General features: G+C 46.7%; 1 protein-coding gene across 1 annotated transcript in view; it reads left to right on the top strand.

Annotated features, from left to right (window-relative positions):
* Positions 1-21270, top strand: part of NOXA1 (NADPH oxidase activator 1) — a 37832-nt gene that overhangs the window by 7631 nt on the left and 8931 nt on the right. Inside the window, exons 3-7 of the mRNA XM_074973600.1 lie at positions 7391-7499; positions 14486-14620; positions 16611-16718; positions 17471-17530; positions 18324-18361. Coding sequence (XP_074829701.1) covers positions 7391-7499; positions 14486-14620; positions 16611-16718; positions 17471-17530; positions 18324-18361 — 450 coding nt within the window. The remainder of the gene's footprint in view (positions 1-7390; positions 7500-14485; positions 14621-16610; positions 16719-17470; positions 17531-18323; positions 18362-21270) is intronic.

Below are 21270 nucleotides of genomic sequence, written 5' to 3'. Positions count from 1 at the left end.
TCACATTTATGGGAGATAATGCTGCCCACTTCTTATTTACAATGTCACCACAAAGTGAGAACAGGCATTCTCATGGGACTTTTGTAGTCGGCATTGCAAGGTATTTAAGTGCCAGATATGCTAAACATTTGTATGCCCCTTCATGCTTCGGCCACCATTCCAGAGGACAGGCTTTCATGCTAATGATGCTCGTTAAAAAAATAATGCGTTAATTAAATTTGTGACTGAACTCCTTGGGGGAGAACTGTATGTCCCCGGCTCTATTTTACCTGCATTCTGCCATATATTTCATGTTATAGCAGTCTCAGATGATGACCCAGCATACGTTGTTCATTTTAAGAAAACTTTCACTGCAGATTTGACAAAATGCAGAGAAGGTACCAATGTGAGATTTGTAAAGATAGCTACAGCACTTGACCCAAGGTTTAAGAATCTGAAGTGCCTTCCAAAATCTGAGAGGGACGAGGTGTGGAGCATGCTTTCAGAAGTCTTAAAAGAGCAACACTCCATTGTGGAAACTACAGAACCCGAACAACCAAAAAAAAAAATCAACCTTCTGCAGGTGGAATCTGACTCAGATAAGAAAATGAACATGCATTGGTTTTCATGGCTTTGGATCGTTATCGAGCAGAACCCATCATCAGCATGGGCGCATGTCCCCTGGAATGGTGGTTGAAGCATGAAGGGACATATGAATCTTCACTTCTCAGAGTTCAAGCAGCAGAGAGTTACTGTTCCTTCTTGTCAGGGATTTTTATTCTCTTCCCCCAGAGTTCAAGCTGATGGGATGAGTTCACCTGCAGGTCTACTCTCCCTGAGTATGAGGGGAAGCAATCAACAAAGTCTTTAATCTTTAATGTTTCTGTGAGGCTGGCAGACCAGGTCATGCTACAATGTATTCAGGTCAATTCACTTTTGTATTATAGATCAGTGGTGCAAGTAGAAATCATTTATTGCCAGTATTGCACTCATGGGAGGGACAGAAGAGAGGACATGTGACTTCCCCACGTGACCCTCCATGTGACTCCTCCCCGCCCCCAGCCCGGGGCCCCCACGCTCTCCCCATCCCCGCCGACACCCCCCTTACTTGTCTAAAGTTTTACAACTGCAGATGCAGTGGTAAAATGATGCTTTGGGCCCCTGGTGCCACCTGTACTTGCAGGTGTCACTGAGGATCCAGCAGCACCCCAAATTGAAAACTTCTTAAATGAAAGAAGGATAGGAAGGACAATCACCCCACTTTCCCTTAACACACTATCAGTGCCTCCCTTATGTCCAAACTAAGCTCCTGCCAGCTTGCCTTTATCTAAGTGTTGCTCTCTGCCAGGCACTAGGAAAGCAAAGATGCTGCGCCATCTGGGTTTGATGGAAAAGAGGCATAGAACTGTGTGTGCCATGTGCAGCGTGATAGAATGACAGCCCACAGTGTTTTATTATTTTCCTCAGCATGACATACAGGAGAGGCAATCAAAATCAGCCTGGCAGAACGTGCATGAGAATTGTCTCTGGACAGATAAGCAATTGATCAAAATCACATTCTCTGATCTCTTGGGGCCAAATCCTGTTGCTATTGAGATCAAAAGGAGTTTTACTATTGAGTTCAATGGGAGCAGGCTTTGACATTTGGAGAGGAAAGAATAAAACCACTCAAACAAGGGCTATGTTGCTTATACTACAGGTATCAAAGGCTGCTGACTCATGTGAGAAAGTCAGCAGAAATCTTATCTTTGTCCATTGCAAGGGAGAAATCAGCAATCAATGAGGCTAGAACAGTCTCTCTATGACATCTAACTCATAAGTCCATCTGCAAAGGATCAAGGAAATATGAAGGCTCCAGATTACCTTAAAGTCCTCAGTCCCTTGCTCCCCTCAGTATATGTTCATAGTCCAGAGGCTGGAGCAGAAAAGAGGCAAAATGGACCTTTTAGCTTCTGCCAAGTGCCAAGTAAAGGGAAATCTGTTCTCACTGTGAAAGATGGTGTTTGGAGTCACATGGGCAAGTTACATGTCCATCACCCCCACCCATATACTAGTTAGAATGTTCACAGGAAAAGTCCATTAAGTGTAGACAGGTGTTTTCCAGGGTCCATTGTGAGCTAAGTGTTCCTTAATGGGCCATTCAGCTTGACTTATCCCTTCGTATGCTGGCTAAATACCTTGTGGGCGTTACCACAGGAGCAAACATGTAGGAAACATAGCTAATATTCATAACTTCAGAAACCAAGATGAATATACATGCATAGAAATAGCATAATCATAAGTACCAGCTATTTCATGTACATGACTATTCCTAAAAGTTATTCTGAAAAATCACACCACGTACCTGAGACCCTATGTGCCAGCACCATGCCCCACTGGAGTTTTGTTATCCGTTATGTAACAGAGATGGAGCCAGTGACATGACTCCATTTAGCCTAAAATGGCAAGGTTAATTTTTAGCTGTTCAGGTGTGACTGAGCCTTTAGTCAGTGAGGGCATACTGGCTGGCACGCATTCAGGTTCATAGAATTATAGAATCATAGAATATTAGGGTTGGAAGAGACCTCAGGAGGTCATCTAGACCAATCCCCTGCTCAAAGCAGGACTGACACAAACTAGGGGGGAGGGATAGCTCAGTGTTTGAGCATTGGCCTGCTAAATGCAGGGTTGTGAGTTCAATCCTTGAGGGGGCCATTTAGGGATCTGGGCCAAAAATTGAGGATTTGTCCTGCTTTGAGCAGAGGGTTGGACTAGATGACCTCCTGAGGTCCCTATGATTCTAAATCATCTCAGCCAGGGCTTTGTCAAGCCAGGCCTTAAAAATCTCTAAGGATAGAGATTCCACCACCTCCCTAGGTAACCCGTTCCAGTGCTTCACCACCCTCCGAGTTAAAACCTTTTTCTTAATATCCAACCTAGACCTCCCCCACTGCAACTTGAGACCATTGCTCCTCGTTCTGTCATCTGCTACCACTGAGAACAGCCGAGCTCCATTCTCCATTCTCTTTGGAACCCCCCTCCAGGTAGTCGAAGGCTGCTATCAAATGGGCTTCAGTGTTCCTGTGCAGATAACTTTGTAATGTTCATAAACCTGGTATATGCTGAGGTGGTTTAAAGCATAACACAGGTTTTTAGGTTTGCAAATCTGTTAACCTCTGCCTCTTTGAGATTTTATTATTAATTATTATTATTATTTTGCTGGTCATAATGTGGGAGGATATCCTCTCCGCCCTCTGCTCATGAGGTTATGTATGTGTCTTGTAGCACTCTTCTGAACACCAGTTGGAAGGATTTTTTTTTTTTCAGTAAGTGTGGACTGATTCTTTTCTCTTAGAAGGCATGTAATTTTTTCAGGTTCACACTGATTAACACAGAAAACAATTGGGGCTGTTAAACTTTATTCAAATTCCATAGAAAATTAAGTTCAGCTATATTTTCCAGTACAGTGATGAAATGGGTGTTTGTATATACAAATACCAACATGCTTAACTACTCACTTCCCCCAAAATACTTAGTATTTCAGTCTGTTTATATGGAATATGGGAGTTGGGTGAGGAGCCATTTCAGCATATGTGTGACTTATTAGAAGACAAATTTTAAGTAGAACTGTATCCTAAACTGCATTATGATATTGTACCCAAACATTGCATTTCAATGGGAGATTCAACTTCTTTTATAGGAGCAGAACAGACTCCTGAAACTCTTACCACAAAAGTGGTCCATAGACACGCAAATAGTCCCATTGTTTTCAATAAAAAGAAAAGGAGTACTTGTGGCACCTTAGAGACTAACCAATTTATTTATTTAATTGGTTAGTCTCTAAGGTGCCACAAGTCCTCCTTTTCTTTTTGCGAATACAGACTAACACGGCTGCTACTCTGAAACCTGTCATTGTTTTCAATGGGATTGATCGAATGATTAAGGGTTTACAGGATTAGGTTCCAAGTTTGTAAATTGTTCTAGATGAAACTGACAATGCCTGAGCTGTCAGATCAGAAGGAGCTTTATTCAAATATAGGTGGGAAGATGTGTGATAAGTCTTAGCTCCGTCGTTAAGATGAGGAACATATTTTCAGCAAAGTTCTTGGCAGATTCCTGAGGCAGGAATGTCAGTGTCATTTTGGCATTTTGGGATGTATATGTAGGGGCATTGCCAGCAGATCGAGGGACATGATCGTTCCCCTCTATTCGACATTGGTGAGGCCTCATCCGGAGTACTGTGTCCAGTTTTGGCCCCCACACTACAAGAAGGATGTGGAAAAATTGGAAAGAGTCCAGCGGAGGGCAACAAAAATGATTAGGGGACTGGAACACATGACTTCTGAGGAGAGGATGAGGGAACTGGGATTGTTTAGTCTGCGGAAGAGAAGAATGAGGTAGGATTTGATAGCTGCTTTCAACAGCCTGAAAGGGGGTTCCAAAGATGATGGATCTAGACTGTTCTCAGTGGTAGCTGATGAAAGAACAAGGAGTAATGGTCTCAAGTTGCAGTGGGGGAGGTTTCGGTTGGATATTAGGAAAAACTTTTTCACTAGGAGGGTGGTGAAACACTGGAATGCGTTACCTAGGGAGGTGATGGAATCTCCTTCCTTAAAAGTTTTTACGGTCAGGCTTGACAAAGCCCTGGGTGAGATGATTTAGTTGGGGATTGGTCCTGCTTTGAGCAGGGGGTTGGACTAGATGACCTTCTGAGGTCCCTTCCAACCCTGATATTCTATGATTCTATGATTATAATCTTCACTTATAGTTCTCTCACCCACAAAACTGGAAAATGAGGCATTTGTCTTCTTTGTGTTGCTGCTCCAGTTCCAGTTAGCAAAATGCATGTTAGACTAGTTTGGCTGCAAAGAAGAATCCTATATACACTCTGGACAACACCTGATTCCCATCAGGCTGCAGAACTGGGCTGACATCAGAATCCAAACATCCTCTGGTCAGTGCAAGCAGAGGCATTCCTCTAATGATTTGGACTTGATGTGATGCAGTATGAATGTCATGGATATTTCAGACCAATGGGGAGAAACAGAATAAAAAACACTCTTTAAACACCTTCCGTCGTTCCCCCCCCCCCCCCACTCCTCTTGAGGACTCCTGACCAATTTAACAGCACAATACATATGCTAACAAACTTAAACAAAGCCTTTGTTTAAGTTTGTTAGCATATGCATTGTGCTGTTAAAGCCGTATAAAGAATGAATGCCCTCCCTAGCCCTGTTCTGCTCCTTTAAGGAGCAGAGCACAGCCCCTGAAAGACTTTTGGGAAACTGGCAGTTTATTACATCACTGACACCACTTGGAGTTACAAACTGTGACTCACCTGTGCATATATTTTACCTGCTTTAACCTCAATAACTCTCATTTCCTTTTCTTAGCTAATAAACCTATAGTTAGTTTACTATAGAATTGGGTGCCAGCCTTGTCTTTGGTGTAAGATCTGGAGTACCAGCTGATCTGGGGTGACTGGTCTCTTGGGACTGGGAGAAACCTGATGTGGTGTGGTTTGGAGTTTAAAGAACCTTTTATCACAAAGTTCAGCTTGCCTGGGTGGCAGTATAGACTGGAGAGTCTGAGAGGACTGTCTGTGATTCCATGGTGAGCCTGGTAAAGTGATCCAGGAGTTCACATTTGTTATTGGCTTGGGGAAATGTAATTATAGACCACACCACCAGTTTGGGGTGTCTGCCCTTGTTTTCTAACAGTTTGCCCTAAGGTAGGCACTCACAGTCGTGAGCCACTCCAGACAGCATTACAGTTTCACAATGGCTCCTTTGTGGGTCTTCTTGGTGGGCAGGAATAACACCTTCTGTAGGAAGCCAGTATTTCTACATTAATTAATGCTCCTTTCCATTTGATGACTTACACAATTACAGAGGATTACAATGCAAACACCTCATACAATCTTATATAGTCTTACGGGGTACAGATGTTATAAGTAAGATTAATACATGGAGCATCCTACAAGCCTTCATAAAGTCTAAACAATAAACATGTTCTTATAAATCTAAGTCATATTTTAACAATACTAACACACAGGTGAGTTAGACTGTTTTCCAGCTGTGCATCTGTCAGTGTTCAGTGAGGCCTGGGGCCTTGGCATGAGCTGGCACCTGGGCTCCTAGCAACACAGACCTCACTCCACTTCCCTCCGTCCCTATTATGATTTTAGTTGTCCCCATAAGGTGACCTTTGTGTCTCTGTGGCTGCTCCCCTCTGTTGAGGGAGGGCGGCCATTGCCATTCCTGTTGGTCAAAATGGCTGAGCCAAATTCTGCTCTGAACAACACTGGGGTAAATTCAGAGTAGAACTGATTGGAGGAACGTCAGTGGAATCATATTCTGTTAGAATGTACTGTTCCGTTGAGAAGTTCATTTAGGAAGAAGAAAGGGAGAGAAAGTTTAGACAATGTGAAAACAAAATGTTTCAATTCTTCATTTTGAAAAGACTATTCATTCTGATTTTTTAAAATTCTGTATAGAAATGTTTTCAGCAATTTGAAATGAAAAAAAATTCCTTTGCAGAGAACTTCACATTTTTCAAATTTGGAATGAAGCCAAATTTAGAACTCTGGAATTCGTTCTCCAAGCAGATCTTCCATCCTCCGCACAGCTCTAATTCAGAGCAATTCTATTTGTAATCAGTGGAGTTCCTCTGCATTTATACATACGTTGTTCAAAAAAGATTGATTCTCAGGATTTGTCTACACAGCAGAGACAAACCCACAGCTGGCCTATGCCAGCTGACTCAGGCTCACGGGGCTTGGGCTGTGGGGCTGTTCCATTGCTGAATAGACTTCCGGGCTTGGCCTGCAGCCTGAGCTCTGGGACCTTCCCACCTCACAGGGCCCTAGAGCCCAGGCTCCAGCCCTAATCCATAAGTCTACACTACGATTAAACAGCCTCCTGCCTGAGCCCTGAGAGTCTGAGTCAGCTGGCACAGGCCAGCCGCAGGGTTTTCTCAGTCCCTTCCCCTTTAGTTGGGAATTGTTGTCCAGTATCAGCACTACCCTTCAGCACTTTCTTTTTCTCTGAAATTTCTGCAAGGACACTAGTTAGGATAAAATTGAAAGGGATCCCAATTCCCATAATTGGAGCATAATGTGAATAGTTTCTAGAGTTAGCAAGGAACTGTTAGTCTTTCCACTTTCTCCCATCTCCTCAGTATCATGACTGCATTTTGGATGTCAAAAGTTAACAGACTCAGACAGTGGGATGAGAGCAGATCATCATGGAGGAAAGGGAAACAATAGTCTACATTTAGGGATTCCATATGTTTCTCCAGTGAAGCTTCCTCTAACCCAGGCTGCTGGGAAGAGAAGAATCCTCTTTGCTAGTCTGGTTCCTGAGCTTGATACTTTTTTCTGCAAATTTGGGGATTCAGTTCTCATCTTCATCTCTATCCTTGTGCATTGCAGGTATGAAGAAGCTCTGTATGACTGCAGCATGGCCCTCACTCACCTAAGAAATAACCCTTTCATTGACTACAAACAACTGGGACTAAGGCACATGCTCTGTGCCTGGGAGGTGAGTGTGTGGGTGGGTAGGAGATATGTCTTTACTTATCGGCAATGGAAAGCCAACCGGATGCTTTCCAAGCTGTGTGCATCATAATTTCTGTGTTTGACAGTAAAACCCTAAGGTCCAGATCTACATGAGGATATCAGTGTACTACCAGTCCAACTTGCACAATATTAGCACTGCGCTGGAGCTTACCTGCTAGCCTGGGAAAACTGGGGGAAAGTGATCTAATTCCAAAATTCAAACAGTATTTTTATATTGAGAGAGTGAGTAGCTGAAAAGAAGTGTGTACAGAACATGTGAGTGGAGATGCGACCACCCAACTTTCTCTCTCTAGTTCTGCTGAGGTTGTTGAGGTGCAGTTAATCCAGTTAAGGAGTAGAGAGTGGTTCCTGAGAGGCATGCGTTTTTCCTTAAATTTTATCCCAGTAGAATCCGTATCAGTGTTGCAATGAGCTAAAGATGCCATCTTTGACCAGACTGCAGTCTCTGTAGAGATCCCTTGAGGCCAATGCCTGTGTTGTGCATAAATTTTGAGAATGGATGAATAAGCAAAATCCACATATCCATATTCCTGTACACAGAAATGTCATATTATCTGCTGCTTATCACGGGTCCACCTGTTATGGATTCACAGGGCTGGTCTGTGCCCCAACCTGTAACCCATCCCTTGGGAGTGACCCTTTTAGTGGGCCAGGCCTCAAGGAACCACACAGTTCCACAGGGCAGGCCGTGGTCTGTCAGACTCCAAGACTGGGCCTTTGGGCACCAGTGGTCCCTGTCTCTTTCCGTGCCTATCTGCAGCAAATCCAGCCAAGCCAGATGCCTATGGGAGGCTGGTAGGGTTGCCAACCCGCCAGGCAGAGGTGAAAGTAAACCAGTCCAGTACAGTATGGCATACCAGCAAGAGCCGGTACACAGCCGACCATACCGGCAGGGGGCAGCTTCCCCAGGCAGACAGTTTTAAAGGGCCCTGGGCTCCCAGCAGAGCCCTGTGGCTCCCGGCTGCTGCCGCAGCTACCGCTACCATGGGGCTCTGGCGGTGATTTAAACAGCCCAGGGCTCCCGGCCACTGCTACCGAAGCCAGAGCCCCGGGCCCTTTAAATTGCCGCCAGAGCCCTGGGGCTCCTGGCCGCCGCTGCAGCTACCACTACCATGGGGCTCCGGTGGTGATTTAAAGGGCCCGAGGCTCCCAGCCGCAGCTACTGAAGCCGGAGCCCTGGGGTAGCGGCAGCGATTTAAAGGGCCTGGGGATTTAAAGGCCCCACCCCTTCCGCCTGAGGCCCCGCCCCTTCCGCCTGAGGCCCCGCCCCTTCCGCCTGAGGCCCCGCCCCTTCCGCCCGAGGGACACCCCTCCCCCCCCCGCCTGCTCAGGATCCCTTAAGTTACTTTCACCCCTGCCTCCAGGGTTGTCCTGCAGTCTCCAGGAATGAAAGATTAATCTTTAATTAAAGATTATGTCGCGTGATGAGACCTCCAGGAATACATCCAGCCAAACTTGACACCCCTAAAGGCTGGTGCTGTACCCAGGCAGGGCACAAGGCTCACAGCGAGTATTGCAGCCGTGCAGGCAGCCTTCTCAAAACAAGGTGACAATTGATTAATCGCCTGGCCACAGAGTCTGGGAGTTCTCAGGTTGGCACCGGAAAGTAATAGTCCGTCCTGGCCACGCCAATGCAGTGAAACTGGTTTTCAACTCCAGTACTGGCTCTGGCTCTTTGCCTTCATTCCAGATGAGAGCTGCTGAGTCCTTCCACAGGGCAGCCCTTATTCCAGCCACCCGACACCTTTTTGCCTTTGTTCTCCAGCTGAGTTCACGTGTTCTGCCTGGGAGGGGGGTGGGCGGGAGTTCCTGCTGTTAGGTGTCAACTGTTCAGTCATCGGGATGGGGCAAGAGGTGGGGATGGGGGTCACATTGTCTCTTCACATCCTCTATTGACCTGGGTTGGTTTAAACCTGTTCTTTAATGACGCAGGACAGCAAAGTGACACACATACCTCATATCTCCTGAGGTGTTCGAGAAGTGGTGTTAACCCTTTTGCACCCACAGGGTAGCAATGTAAAGTATAGAAGGAAACTGAGGCACACATAAATTCCTAAAAATAGGTCAGAAAATTCCCACTTCTTCACACATCCCATGGGCCTAACTGGAAGACATGGCCCTAAGAATGTAAACTGTGAACAAATCCCAAGATGTACTTAACAAGGCCTGGTCTGCAATTGGTAGTGTTATTTGGCACATTCTTTTAAACTCCCAGTGTTCTGTCCAATAATTATAAATGTAAACACAACAGAAATTACTGCCGCACAATATAAAAGAAAGACAATTTACACAACACTGGAAATAATCTTAATGTCTGTGTATGTTCTTTACTCAGTGTATATAACTTGTATATTGGGGATTCTATCCCATGTGGCAGATGTGATGGGTTGTTGTGACTTCCCTAGCTCATGCACAGTGAATTCCTGTCAGGGTTCCCTCCCCACTCTGAACTCTGGGGTACAGATGTGGGGACCTGCATGAAAGACCCCCAAACGTATTTCTACCAGCTTAGAATCACAGAATCATAGAATATCAGGGTTGGAAGGGACCTCAGGAGGTCATCTAGTCCAACCCCCTGCTCAAAGCAGGACCGATCCCCAATTAAATCATCCCAGCCAGGGCTTTTTCAAGCCTGACCTTAAAAACTTTTAAGGAAGGAGATTCCACCACCTCCCTAGGTAACACATTTCAGTGTTTCACCACCCTCCTAGTGAAAAAGTTTTTCCTAATATCCAACCTAAACCTCCCCCACTGCAACATGAGACCATTACTCCTTGTTCTGTCACCTGCTACCACTGAGAATAGTCTAGAGCCATCCTCTTTGGAACCCCCTTTCAGGTAGGTGAAAGCAGCTATCAAATCCCCCCTCATTCTTCTCTTCCGTAGACTAAACATCCCCAGTTCCCTCAGCCTCTCCTCAGAAGTCATGTGTTCCAGTCCCCTAATCATTTTTATTGCCCTCCGCTGGACTCTTTCCAATTTTTGCACATCCTTCTTGTAGTGTGGGGCCCAAAACTGGACACAGTACTCCATATGAGGCCTCACCAGTGTCGAATAGAGGGGAACGATCACGTCCCTCAATCTGCTGGCAATGCCCCTACTTATACACCCCAAAATGCCATTGTCCTTCTTGACAACAAGGGCACACTGTTGACTCATATCCAGCTTCTCGTCCACTGTAACCCTTAGGTCCTTTTCTGCAGAACTGCTGCCAAGCCATTTGGTCCCTAGTCTGTAGCAGTGCATTGGATTCTTCCGTCCTAAGTGCAGGACTCTGCACTTGTCCTTGTTGAACCTCATCAGATTTCTTTTGGCCCAATCCTCCAATTTGTCTAGGTCCCTCTGTATCCTATCCCTACCCTCTAGCGTATCTGCCTCTCCTCCCAGTTTAGTGTCATCTGCAAACTGGCTGAGGGTGCAATCCACACCATCCTCCAGATCATTTATGAAGATATTGAACAAAACCGGCCCCAGGACCGACCCTTGGGGCACTCCACTTGATACCGGCTGCCAACTAGACATGGAGCCATTGATCACTACCTGTTGAGCCCGACGATCTAGCCAACTTTCTATCCACCTTATAGTCCATTCATCCATTTTAACCAGCTTAGGTTAAAACTTCCCCAAGGCACAAATCCTTTCCTCCTCCTTGGATGGTATTGCTACCACCACCAAGTGATTTAGACAAACATCCAGGGAAAAGGGCCGCTTGGAGTCCCTGTTTCCCCAAAATATTCCCCCAAGCCCCTTCATCCCCTTCCTGGGGAGGCTTGAGCATAATATACTAACCAAATGCCTTTAATAAAAGTACAGACCAGACCCTTTATCTTTAGGACACTAAAATCAATCAGGTTCTTAAAAGAAGAACTTTATTATAAAGAAAAAGGTAAAAGAAGCACCTCTGTAAGATCAGGATGGAAGGTAATTTTACAGGGTAATAAACAGATTTAAAACACAGAAGTGTCCCCTCTAGGCTCAACTTCGAAGTTCCAAAAACAGGAATAAACCTCCCTCTTAGCATAGGGAAAATTCACAGACTAAAACAAAAGCTAATCTAACGCCTTTCCTTGCTTTACTTACAATTTTTGTAATCTGAGATGCTTATTTCAGGTAGGGTTTTAGGAGATGTTTTTTTCCTGCTTGGTCCCTCTCTCTGTCCCAAGAGAGGACAACAAAGAGAGCACAAACAAAACCTCTCCCCCTCCCACCCCCATTTGAAAGTATCTTCTTTTCTTATTGGTCCTTTTGGTCAGGTTCCAACCAGGTTATTTGATCTTCTTAACCCTTTACAGGTAAAGGAGGGATTTTATGCTACCCTTAGCTGTATGTTTATGACAACACTTCTCTGAGGAATTAAGGGACAGAGGTCACAGACTAGTGCAGTCTGTGTGACAAAGGGGTTTTGAGAAGTAAAAACATTTTAAACAGAGATGCAGCTGTTGTACATTTTAGCTAGTCTCCTTTACATTACTTTGTTTCCTGTGTCCTGAATCTTTTTGGATGCACTGAAAATCAGGTAGAAAAAAGTTTAATACTCCCCTAAATGTGAAAAGAGTCATTGTGTGTCTCCGGTCAGGCATGTCCCAGAACCTGTCAGGCAACTTTATTCATGCATGTGCTCCTTAAAATGCTGTGTAATAAAGCTTCTATACAGCAGCAGTGTGACTCTATGGATCTCTATGGATCTCTTCCTGCATTTCCTTCCACTTTGTTGTCATGCCTTTGAAAGCAATGGGTGTGCCTTTCGAAAGCGCAGGGCCCCAGGCACGTCTGAAGAGTGGCTGGGGGAATGGGATTGGTGCACACACTGGCAAGCACAAACATATATTCATGAAGCATTCTTTAGAAGATATCAAGATGTGTATTCACACCATGTTGACCATCTAATGTCCTCTGAAAAGGTTTCACATTTTGCAAAAAATGAAAACAAAATACCACTGGAGGACTTCACCATCAGCACAAGTGTATGTCCCCTCCAATGGCGATGGTGATAAATCATCGTTTGTGATTAATACTCTAATGATCTGCTTTCATCTTAGTATCTCAAAGATCTTTACAAAAGTAAGCGCTAAACCCTGGTCCCACACAAGCTAATGAGAGTTTTACCACTGAAATCCATTGGACCATAGTTTAGCCTTAATTAATCTCCACAACACCTCTGTGAGGTGGGTAAGTATTATTATCCATGTGTCAATAACAATGAGGAATAGGACTCAGTAGTTCTGGATCCTAGTCCTATGATCTTACCAGCAGACCATGGCCCATCTCAGGTTATGTGCTTATTTTCCCCACATCAGTTCACTCCTCCAGCATCTGCCACTCGGACATCTCCCAGACTCCATTCCCCTTGGTGCCACTGTCCAACAAGCCACTGCTCTGTCCTCAACCTAAATGCTAGCTGAGGAGGATCTTCTGGTCAACTTTTCCACCATCTCTTTTTCTTCTTTCTTTATCTAGTAGGAGAACAGTAGCATTACAGCCTCTGGCCTCTGATCAGGAGGATGGGCAATAACTATTGAGGCAGGAGCCACTGCTGGTCCTTGGGTTTGCCAGCAATGCACACTCCTAGGGAAAGCAGGTATTGCTCTTCATTTTTGTCGCCTCCTTAATGCCACTTATCTCCACTAGCCCAAAGGTTACTTCTAAATCACAGACACAGACCTACCTTTTTATGTCCTGGGCCCAGCTTTTCAATGTGGGCACCTTAGAGTTACATGCAGGTCTCCCATTTGGATGCTTACATTGCCTCTTGGGCTTGTAAATGCCGATTTAATGAGCCTAGAGGTTGATTTGATTCCTAAATGTGGGAATTGGACACCTTGTTAGGAAGCCCACGTGTGATACCTGGGCCAGATGTGTTCCATTATAGTGCTGCTAGCTGTGTAAGTCCTACATGCTCTCCTGCTCATTGTACATGTGTGTGCAGGCCTAACCTGCCGCATTAATAGCACACTGGGTCTGGGGAGAGCTCAGCGGAGCTTTCCTGAAAAGCATGGGGTTCTGCGGTCGGGGAAAGCTGCAGGAATGCTACAGGCACCCCCTATAACATCTGGCTATTGACATCTGGACCGAGCTTAGCACCTCTGGGCCAGCCTCTTTGTGGTGTTTAGATGTTGCTTGTAATTATTAGAACTGGGAGCACTGGCTGTTGGAGTCTGAAAGGACAGGAAACAGGAAGGAGGGGGGAGGAGTTCTAGAGGCTGAGGGAGAGCTACCGAGGGTGCAGCAGCAGCTTGGAAAAGACGTTTCCACTTTAAAAAATAAAGCCCTGTTGAAGTCCTTGCCTGGTTACTACAACACTCTTCCAGCCAGCGTTCAAGACTTTGGTGGATCCTCATACTAAGTTGCCTGGTTATTGTCTGAACTCTGTAGAAGAGCACATATCTGTCCATGTGACTCCCCACTGCTTTTCCTCCCAGGGTGTGCCTAGTGAATGTGCTGTCACTGAGTACGGTGTATGCCACAGAACAAGGGTATCACAGCAGCAGGATACATGCTTGCAGAAAGCCATAAAATATACACAGGGAAATGTTAGAGCCACTGGTGCCTAGAGAGGGACTAAACTACAGTGCCTCAAATGTTGTCAGAGATGATCCTCCTTTGAGAACTCTTCCTCTTTTGTGCCCCATGTACCTCTTTGCTTCCAGCACCCTGGTGGCTAGTGCTGATCTGACCCAAAGGCTCTGAGCCTAGCAGCACAGCTTTATGAAGGGCAGAGTTTATTTTCTCTGAGCTCTGTATGTGAAGCTTTGTAAGACAGCTCTCGCAGCAGAATTCCCGTGATCAATAGCAGAGGAAAGGCTGATCTGGTTGCTGTGTCTGTGATGCTCTGGGCACGCCTTTCTGTTTCACTTGTGTTTCTGCATTTGGTTAGCTTCAGTGAACTTCCAGTTGTTTTGATTCCTCGAGTTGCTGGTGAGAGTCTCATCCCCTTACTACTGGTTTTAGGTGCTGTACAATACTGCAGCAGTACAGTGCCGGCTTGGGCTGTGGCAGGAAGCTAGAATAACCCTGGAGGAGGCTGTCAGACAGAGGCCTGAAGGAAGACCCACAAGCCTGGATGTTGCCCTTGAGCGGGTGCAGGTGAGACTGACTATAAATAAGGCTAAGATTTAGTCATGGAGGTTGCGTAGGTCACAGAATCCATGACTTCCAGCAACCTCTGTGACTTCAGCCTCCGGTGTGGTCGGGAGCTGCAGGGTCCCCCGCTCCCCCGCAGGGGCAGGGAGCTATGGGGTACCCCCACCATCTCTGGCAGCCCCCAGAGTTCCAAGCTGGCACTGGTGGAGGGGGAACCCCCAATCTGCCAGCCGCTGCAGGCCCCTGGAGCTGCAGGCAGCGGGGGGAACCCCTGAGCTCCCAGCCGCCATGGGCGGTGGGGGAACCCCCAGAGCTCCCAGCTGCTGCAGGTGGCGGGGGGAACCCCTGAGCTCCCAGCCGCCATGGGCGGTGGGGGAACCCCCAGAGCTCCCAGCTGCTGCAGGTGGCGGGGGGAACCCCTGAGCTCCCAGCCGCCATGGGCGGTGGGGGAACCCCCAGAGCTCCCAGCTGCTGTGGGTGGTGGGGCTTGCAGAGCTGCTGGAGGCAGGGGTACCCCACAGCCCCGAGCTGCTGCAGGCGGTTCCTAGCCCCTGCGCAGTTGCCCCGCTTCAGGAAATGTGGGGACCCACGGATCCCCATTTTGTCAGGGATATTTTTAGTAAAAGCCAGGGAGGTCAGGGCTTCCATGAACTTTTCTTTTTTGCCCATGACCTGTCCATGACTTTTACTAAAAATATCTGTGACAAAACCTTTGCTTTAACTATAAAGGGTTAAACCCTGGGGATTTCATAGGGCCCAAGTTAAAAAGTCTCCACCTGGGCTATGAGCACTCCAAAGATTGGGGTGTTCCAGCTGTTGTATCTGCCCCCTGCCTGCAACCTGCCTACAGTGGCTTTTCCTTCCAAGCATAGAAGTTGTGATAGCCTGTCAGAGCAATTGTCCATCTAATTTAGGATCCTGTCTCAATCACTACCAGATGCTTCAGAGGTAACAAGTAACACCATAGTGGACAGTTATGGAATAATCTGGTCATAGGGGAAGTTTCTTCTTAGCTGCTGCCAGTTAGGGATCTGCTTGTGTTCTAAAGCACGGTGGTGATCTCCCCTATAAAATGCTGTAAAAAACCCTGTCGAATGTAACTCTGGATCTTCTTATTGTCCATAAAAATGGCTAATCCTTGGCCTCAGTGATATCTTGTGACAATGAGCCTCAGAGGTTAATTACTGGTTAATTCACCAGTTAAGCGCTGTATTTCCTTTTATTTGTTTTAAGTGTGTTGCTTTTCGATTTCATATCTTGTTCCTGTATTATCAAAGAGGGTAAACAGGAGCTCCTGATTTATCTTTTCTAGACTGGTCATTATTTTGTATACCTGTCATGTCTCATCTTATGCATCTGGTCTCCAGAGGAAACAGTCCCAGTCTTTTCATTTGCTCCTTGTATAAATCTCTCGCCATCCTGCTAATGACTTTTAAGACTCATCCCTGAACCCCTTTCATATCTGTCATGACTTGTATGAGGTAGGGTGACTAGAAGTAAACATAATATTCCAGAGAAAGCTTCACCATTGATTCCCAAAATGGCATTATGCTATTTTCAGTATTATTTTCATCCCATTCTTTGTACTTCATAAAAATTGATTTGCTTGTATGGGATCTGAATGCTAGACTCTAGTTACAATTTACAGAGAACATTAAAATCGAGGAAGATGAACAGGAGAAGCAGATTAGAGATTTATTTAGCAAATCTTATTTCATGCTCTCCCTTCACTTATTTCATGCTTCCCCTTCCTGGTAGCTCCAGAAATCATCTTATGCACAGAAGTGTGAACTATCTTAGCTTCTACACGTTGGTCAAGTCCAGGTCACACTTTTTAAATTACATAATTTCTGCCACACTGAATTCCCTGGATTGACCAGACCCCATGGGGGAAGCAGTATTTACTTTTATTTTTTAAATGTTAAGCTGTGGTTAATGATATCTGGTGTCCTTGGTTTGATCTCTTCCCCACCCCCCACACCTCCCACTGTAGAATCATCTCCTCCTGGAGCCCATTCATGTTCCCCTGGGGGAATTTTTCAGACCACGAAAGGAGGAAGTTGAGCAGCTGGATTCAAAAGATTTCCTGGGTAAACCCAAGGTAAGGCCCCCTAGGCTGCAGAAAAGTCAGTCCTACTGTAAGAATGTTAGCATAGTGCCCTGATGACTGAGGTCAGCAATGAGCAAACTACGATCCAGGGCTCTGGTTGCTCCTGAGAACATTACTGCCAGGGTCCTCTACCCGCCACAGCACCGACAGCCTCCTGAGAGCAACATTGCTTGGGCCCTCTGCCAGCCAGAGTGCCTGAGAAATATCAGCTGAGATTCTTTAGACTCTAAGTGCAATGGCTCTGTCGTTAGGAACCAGTCTTTCAAGACATGTGGGCTCACCTAACCAGTCCCACAGGGTTTGACCCTCTGAGCTGTAGCAGATTCCCACTTGTTGTGGGATGACTTTTTTGTTGTTTGGTTAATGCCTTTTAGAGAATATTAGCAGGTCATCAGAAGATTTCTCTTCTCATTTCTGTTATCTCTTCACCCTTTGTGTAAGTGTCACAGGCCAGGAGCCTCTTGAGTGCAGGGAAAATGAATGGTTGTGCTCTCAGATTCACTCACAGACATGTAGTGTGGCAAGAGCTAGAAAACCAAGCCCCTGGAGTAGATGGGGTTACTGCCTGGACTTAGCTCTGCACTCTCCATTGTGTGCTGTGACTTTTTAAGCCCTGCCACTTGGTGCTAGGGACTCACTCATGGGGAAACCAGGGTCAGTGGCTGGTTCCCAGAGGCAGTTTTAACAGGGCCGGGCTGTTCCTTCATGTGATCCAGAGGCTGATCTGATCTGTCCTCTGGCAGGTGATCTCCTCCGTCATTCCCAATGATGAGTACATCGGATTTGAGCCTCTCAGGCCACAGGTGAGTGGGACAGTGCAATGACTTATGGTAACTTGATTTATGCATGGCAAGGTCATGTAATGGCATCGCTGTCATATAGCTCCACTTAGGGTCCCCAGCCAAAGGCATCAATCAGGATGAGAACCTATCACGGACTACATAATATTTTAGTGTGCAGAGGTTTCCCTGGGGCTCTGAGTCCTGCATGTCTCCCCCTGCCTAGCAATTCCTACCGTCCAATTGCCATATCACTGCAGATATCCTTCCACCCCTCAGACCCCATCAGTCTTGCTTCATCGTTGGCCAGAGGGGCTCAGATGAGGCACATAAGTCTCTGCCCCCTGAATAGAGCATTCTTTTCTCTGCACTAAATTAAAGCTGCTGCAGCAGAGTCTATGTAATGTTTAACTCACTTGCCCAGCCCTGTGAGCCTGGTTCCTCCGGGGGAGAGGGGTGCACTGTCATGTGACTATTAGGAGCGGGGGAACGCGCAAGTAGGTTGGCCTCCACTGGGTGGGGTGGGCAGAGAAGAGGGGGCTGCCAGCACTGCTCAGCAGTGTGGAGTGGCCTTGATGACTGTCCCTAAAGTGGTGATTGGTTGCATGACAAGTGTGAACAGGAGAATAGGAGGGAAAATGTCAGAGACTGAAAATCCCGCTCAGACTCTGCATTTCTGCCTGATACAAGCTATTACAAATCATTATGGGGAAGTTCTCTGGCCTGTGTTATAGAGGAGGTCAGCCTAGATGATCACAATGGTCCCTTCTGGCTTGGAATCTGACTCTATGAAATAGACGCTGTTGTTTCTCCACAGAGACAGGGCTTTTACGAACCCAGTGTCAATGCTGTGCGGTAAGTGACCAGCCCCAGCTGGCTTTGCTCTTCTGTCACTATTTCTATTCATGGCACCTTGTCTTGGCTGCAGAGGTTTTGGTTTGAAGACTCTGTAGCATCCTAGTCCCAGAGATCTATCACTGTGGAGAAAATGCTGTGTGTGAGAAAGGTTTGTGTGACTGTGATAGCCATTGTAGTTAACAACAACACCTGGCACCTATAGAATATTACGGTTGGAAGAGACCACTGGAGGTCATCTAGTCCAACCCCCTGCTCAAAGCAGGACCAAACACCAACTAAATCATCCCAGCCAAGCCTTTGTCAAACTGGGCTTTAAAAATCTCTAAGGATGGAGATGCCACCACCTCCCCAGGGAACCCATTCCAGTGCTTCACCACCCTCCTAGTGCAATAGTGTTTCCGAATATCCAACCTAGACCTCCCCCACTGCAACTTGACACCATTGCTCCTTGTTCAGTCATCTGCCACCACTGAGAACAGCCTAGCTCCATCCTCTCTGGAACCCCCCTTCAGGTAATTGAAGGCTGCTATCAAATCCCCCCTCATTCTTCTCTTCTGCAGACTACACAAGCCCAGTTCCCTCAGCCTCTCCTCATAAGTCATGTGCCCTAGCCCCCTAATAATTTATAAGTCCGCTGGACTCTCTCCAATTTGTCCACACTCCTTCTGTAGTGGGGAGACCAAAACCGGATGCAATACTCCAGGTGTGGCCTTACCAGTGCCAAATAGAGGGGAATATCACTTCCCTCCATCTGCTGGCAATGTTCCTACTAATACAGCCCAAAATGCTGTTGGCCTTCTTGGCAACAAGGGCACACTGTTGATTCATATCCCGCTTCTTGTCCACTGTAATCCCCTCATCCAGATCATTGATAAAGATGTTGAACAAAACCGGCCCCAGGACTGACCCCTGGGGCACTCTGCTTGATACCGGCTGCCAACTAGACATCGAGCCGTTGATCACTAGCCATTGAGCCCGACAATCTAGCCAGTTTGATAGCCACCGTATAGTCCATTCATCCAATCCATGCTTTTTTTAACTTGCTGGCAAGAATACTGTGGGAGACCATATCAAAAGTTTTGCTAAAGTCAAGATATACCACATCCACCGCTTTCCCCATATCCACAGAGCCAGTTATCTCATCATAGAAGGCAATCAGGTTGGTCAGGCATGACTTGCCCTTGGTGAATCTATGCTGACTGTTCCTAATCACCTTCCTCTCCGCCAAGGGCTTCAAAATGGATTCCTTGAGGACCTACTTCATGATTTTGCCAGGGACTGAAGTGAGGCAGTAGTTTCCTGTGTTCTCTTTTTTCCAATTTTTAAAATACGGGCACTATATTTGCCTTTTTCCAATCGTCTGGGACCTCCCCAATCACCACACATTTTCAAAGATAATGGCCAGTGGCTCTGCAATCACATCAGCCAACTCCCTCAGCACCCTTGGATGCATTAGATCTGGACCCATGGACTTGTGCACATCCAGCTTTTCTAAATACTCCTTAACCTGTTCTTTCACCACTGAGGGTTGTTCACCTCCTCCCCATGCTGTGCTGCCCAGTGCCGCAGTCTGTGAGCTGACCTTGTCTGTGAAGACTGAGGCAAAAAAAGCGTTGAGTACTTCAGCTTTTTCCACATCATCATCTTCCACATCACTATGTTGCCTCCCCCATTCAGTAAGGGTCCCACACTTTCCCTGACCACCTTCTTGTTACTAACATACCTGTAGAAACCCTTCTTGTTACCCTTCATGTCCCTTGCTAGCTGCAACTCCAACTGTGCCTTGGCCTTCCTGATTACACCCCTGCATACTCTAGCAATATTTTTATACTCCTTCCAAGTTACCTGTCCAAATTTCCACTGCTTGTAAGCTTCCTTTCTGAGTTTAAGTTCACCGAAGATTTCACTGTTAAGCCAAGCTGGTCGCCTGCCTTATTTGCTATTCTTTCTGCACTTCGGGATGGTTTGTTCCTGTACCCTCAATAAGGCTTCTTTAAAATACAGCCAGCTCTCCTGGACTCCTTTCCCCCTCATATTATCCTCTCAGGAGATCCTGCCCAAGGGAGTCTAAGTCTGCTTTTCTGAAGTCCAGGGTCTGTATTTTGCTAGTCTCCTTTCTTCAGGATCCTGAACTCAACTATCTCATGCTCACTGCTGCCTAGGTTGCCACCCACTTCTACGTCCCCTACTTCTATAACACCTTGCAAGGGTCTCAAAGCCCTTTGCAGACATAGATTAAGCCTCACAGCCACCCTGTGAGGAAGCTAAATACCATGTCACAGGTTGGGAAACAGAGAGAGCGAGGTTAAGTGACCTGTTCAAGACCACATAGTAAGTCAGTGGCAGCACCACTATTAGAACCCACAACTATTGACTCTCAGTCTTCTGGCTCCAGCCCCCAGGACAAGGCTTCCAAATGCTCCTGTCAGCACTGCTGTAACTGGGGCCAAATTCAGCCTTGGTCTGAGGAGGTGCAGCTCCATTGACTTCCCTGGGTTTGTGCTTCCAATACTCCAGGGCTGAATCTGGCCCACTGTTTTCATCTGGAAAAGCTAGAAGGTGGTTCCTGAATAGGGTTGCCAACTGTCTAATTGCACAAACCCAAACACCCATGTGCTGCCCCCTTCCCTGCCCCTTCTCAGAGGCCACACCCGGCCCCACCCCTTCTCAGAGGGCCCTCCCTCCGTCGCTCGCTCTCCCCCACCCTCACTCACTTTCACAGTGAGTCTGTGGCAAGGGGTTGGGGTGTGGGAGGAGGTGAGGGCTCCAGCTGGGGGTGCAGGTTCTGGAGCAGGGTTGGAGATGTGGGGTTTGGGGTGCAGGCTCTGGGAGGGAGTTTGAGTGCAGGAGGAGGCTCGGGGCTGGGGCAAAGGGTTGGGGTGTGGGCTCCAGCTGGGAGGCGCTTA

The sequence above is a fragment of the Natator depressus genome, chromosome 16 (genome assembly GCF_965152275.1).
Source record: "Natator depressus isolate rNatDep1 chromosome 16, rNatDep2.hap1, whole genome shotgun sequence".
Classification (NCBI taxonomy): domain Eukaryota; kingdom Metazoa; phylum Chordata; order Testudines; family Cheloniidae; genus Natator; species Natator depressus.
Note: the sequence above shows the minus strand (reverse complement) of the source record. Positions and strands in the feature narration are given on the sequence as shown.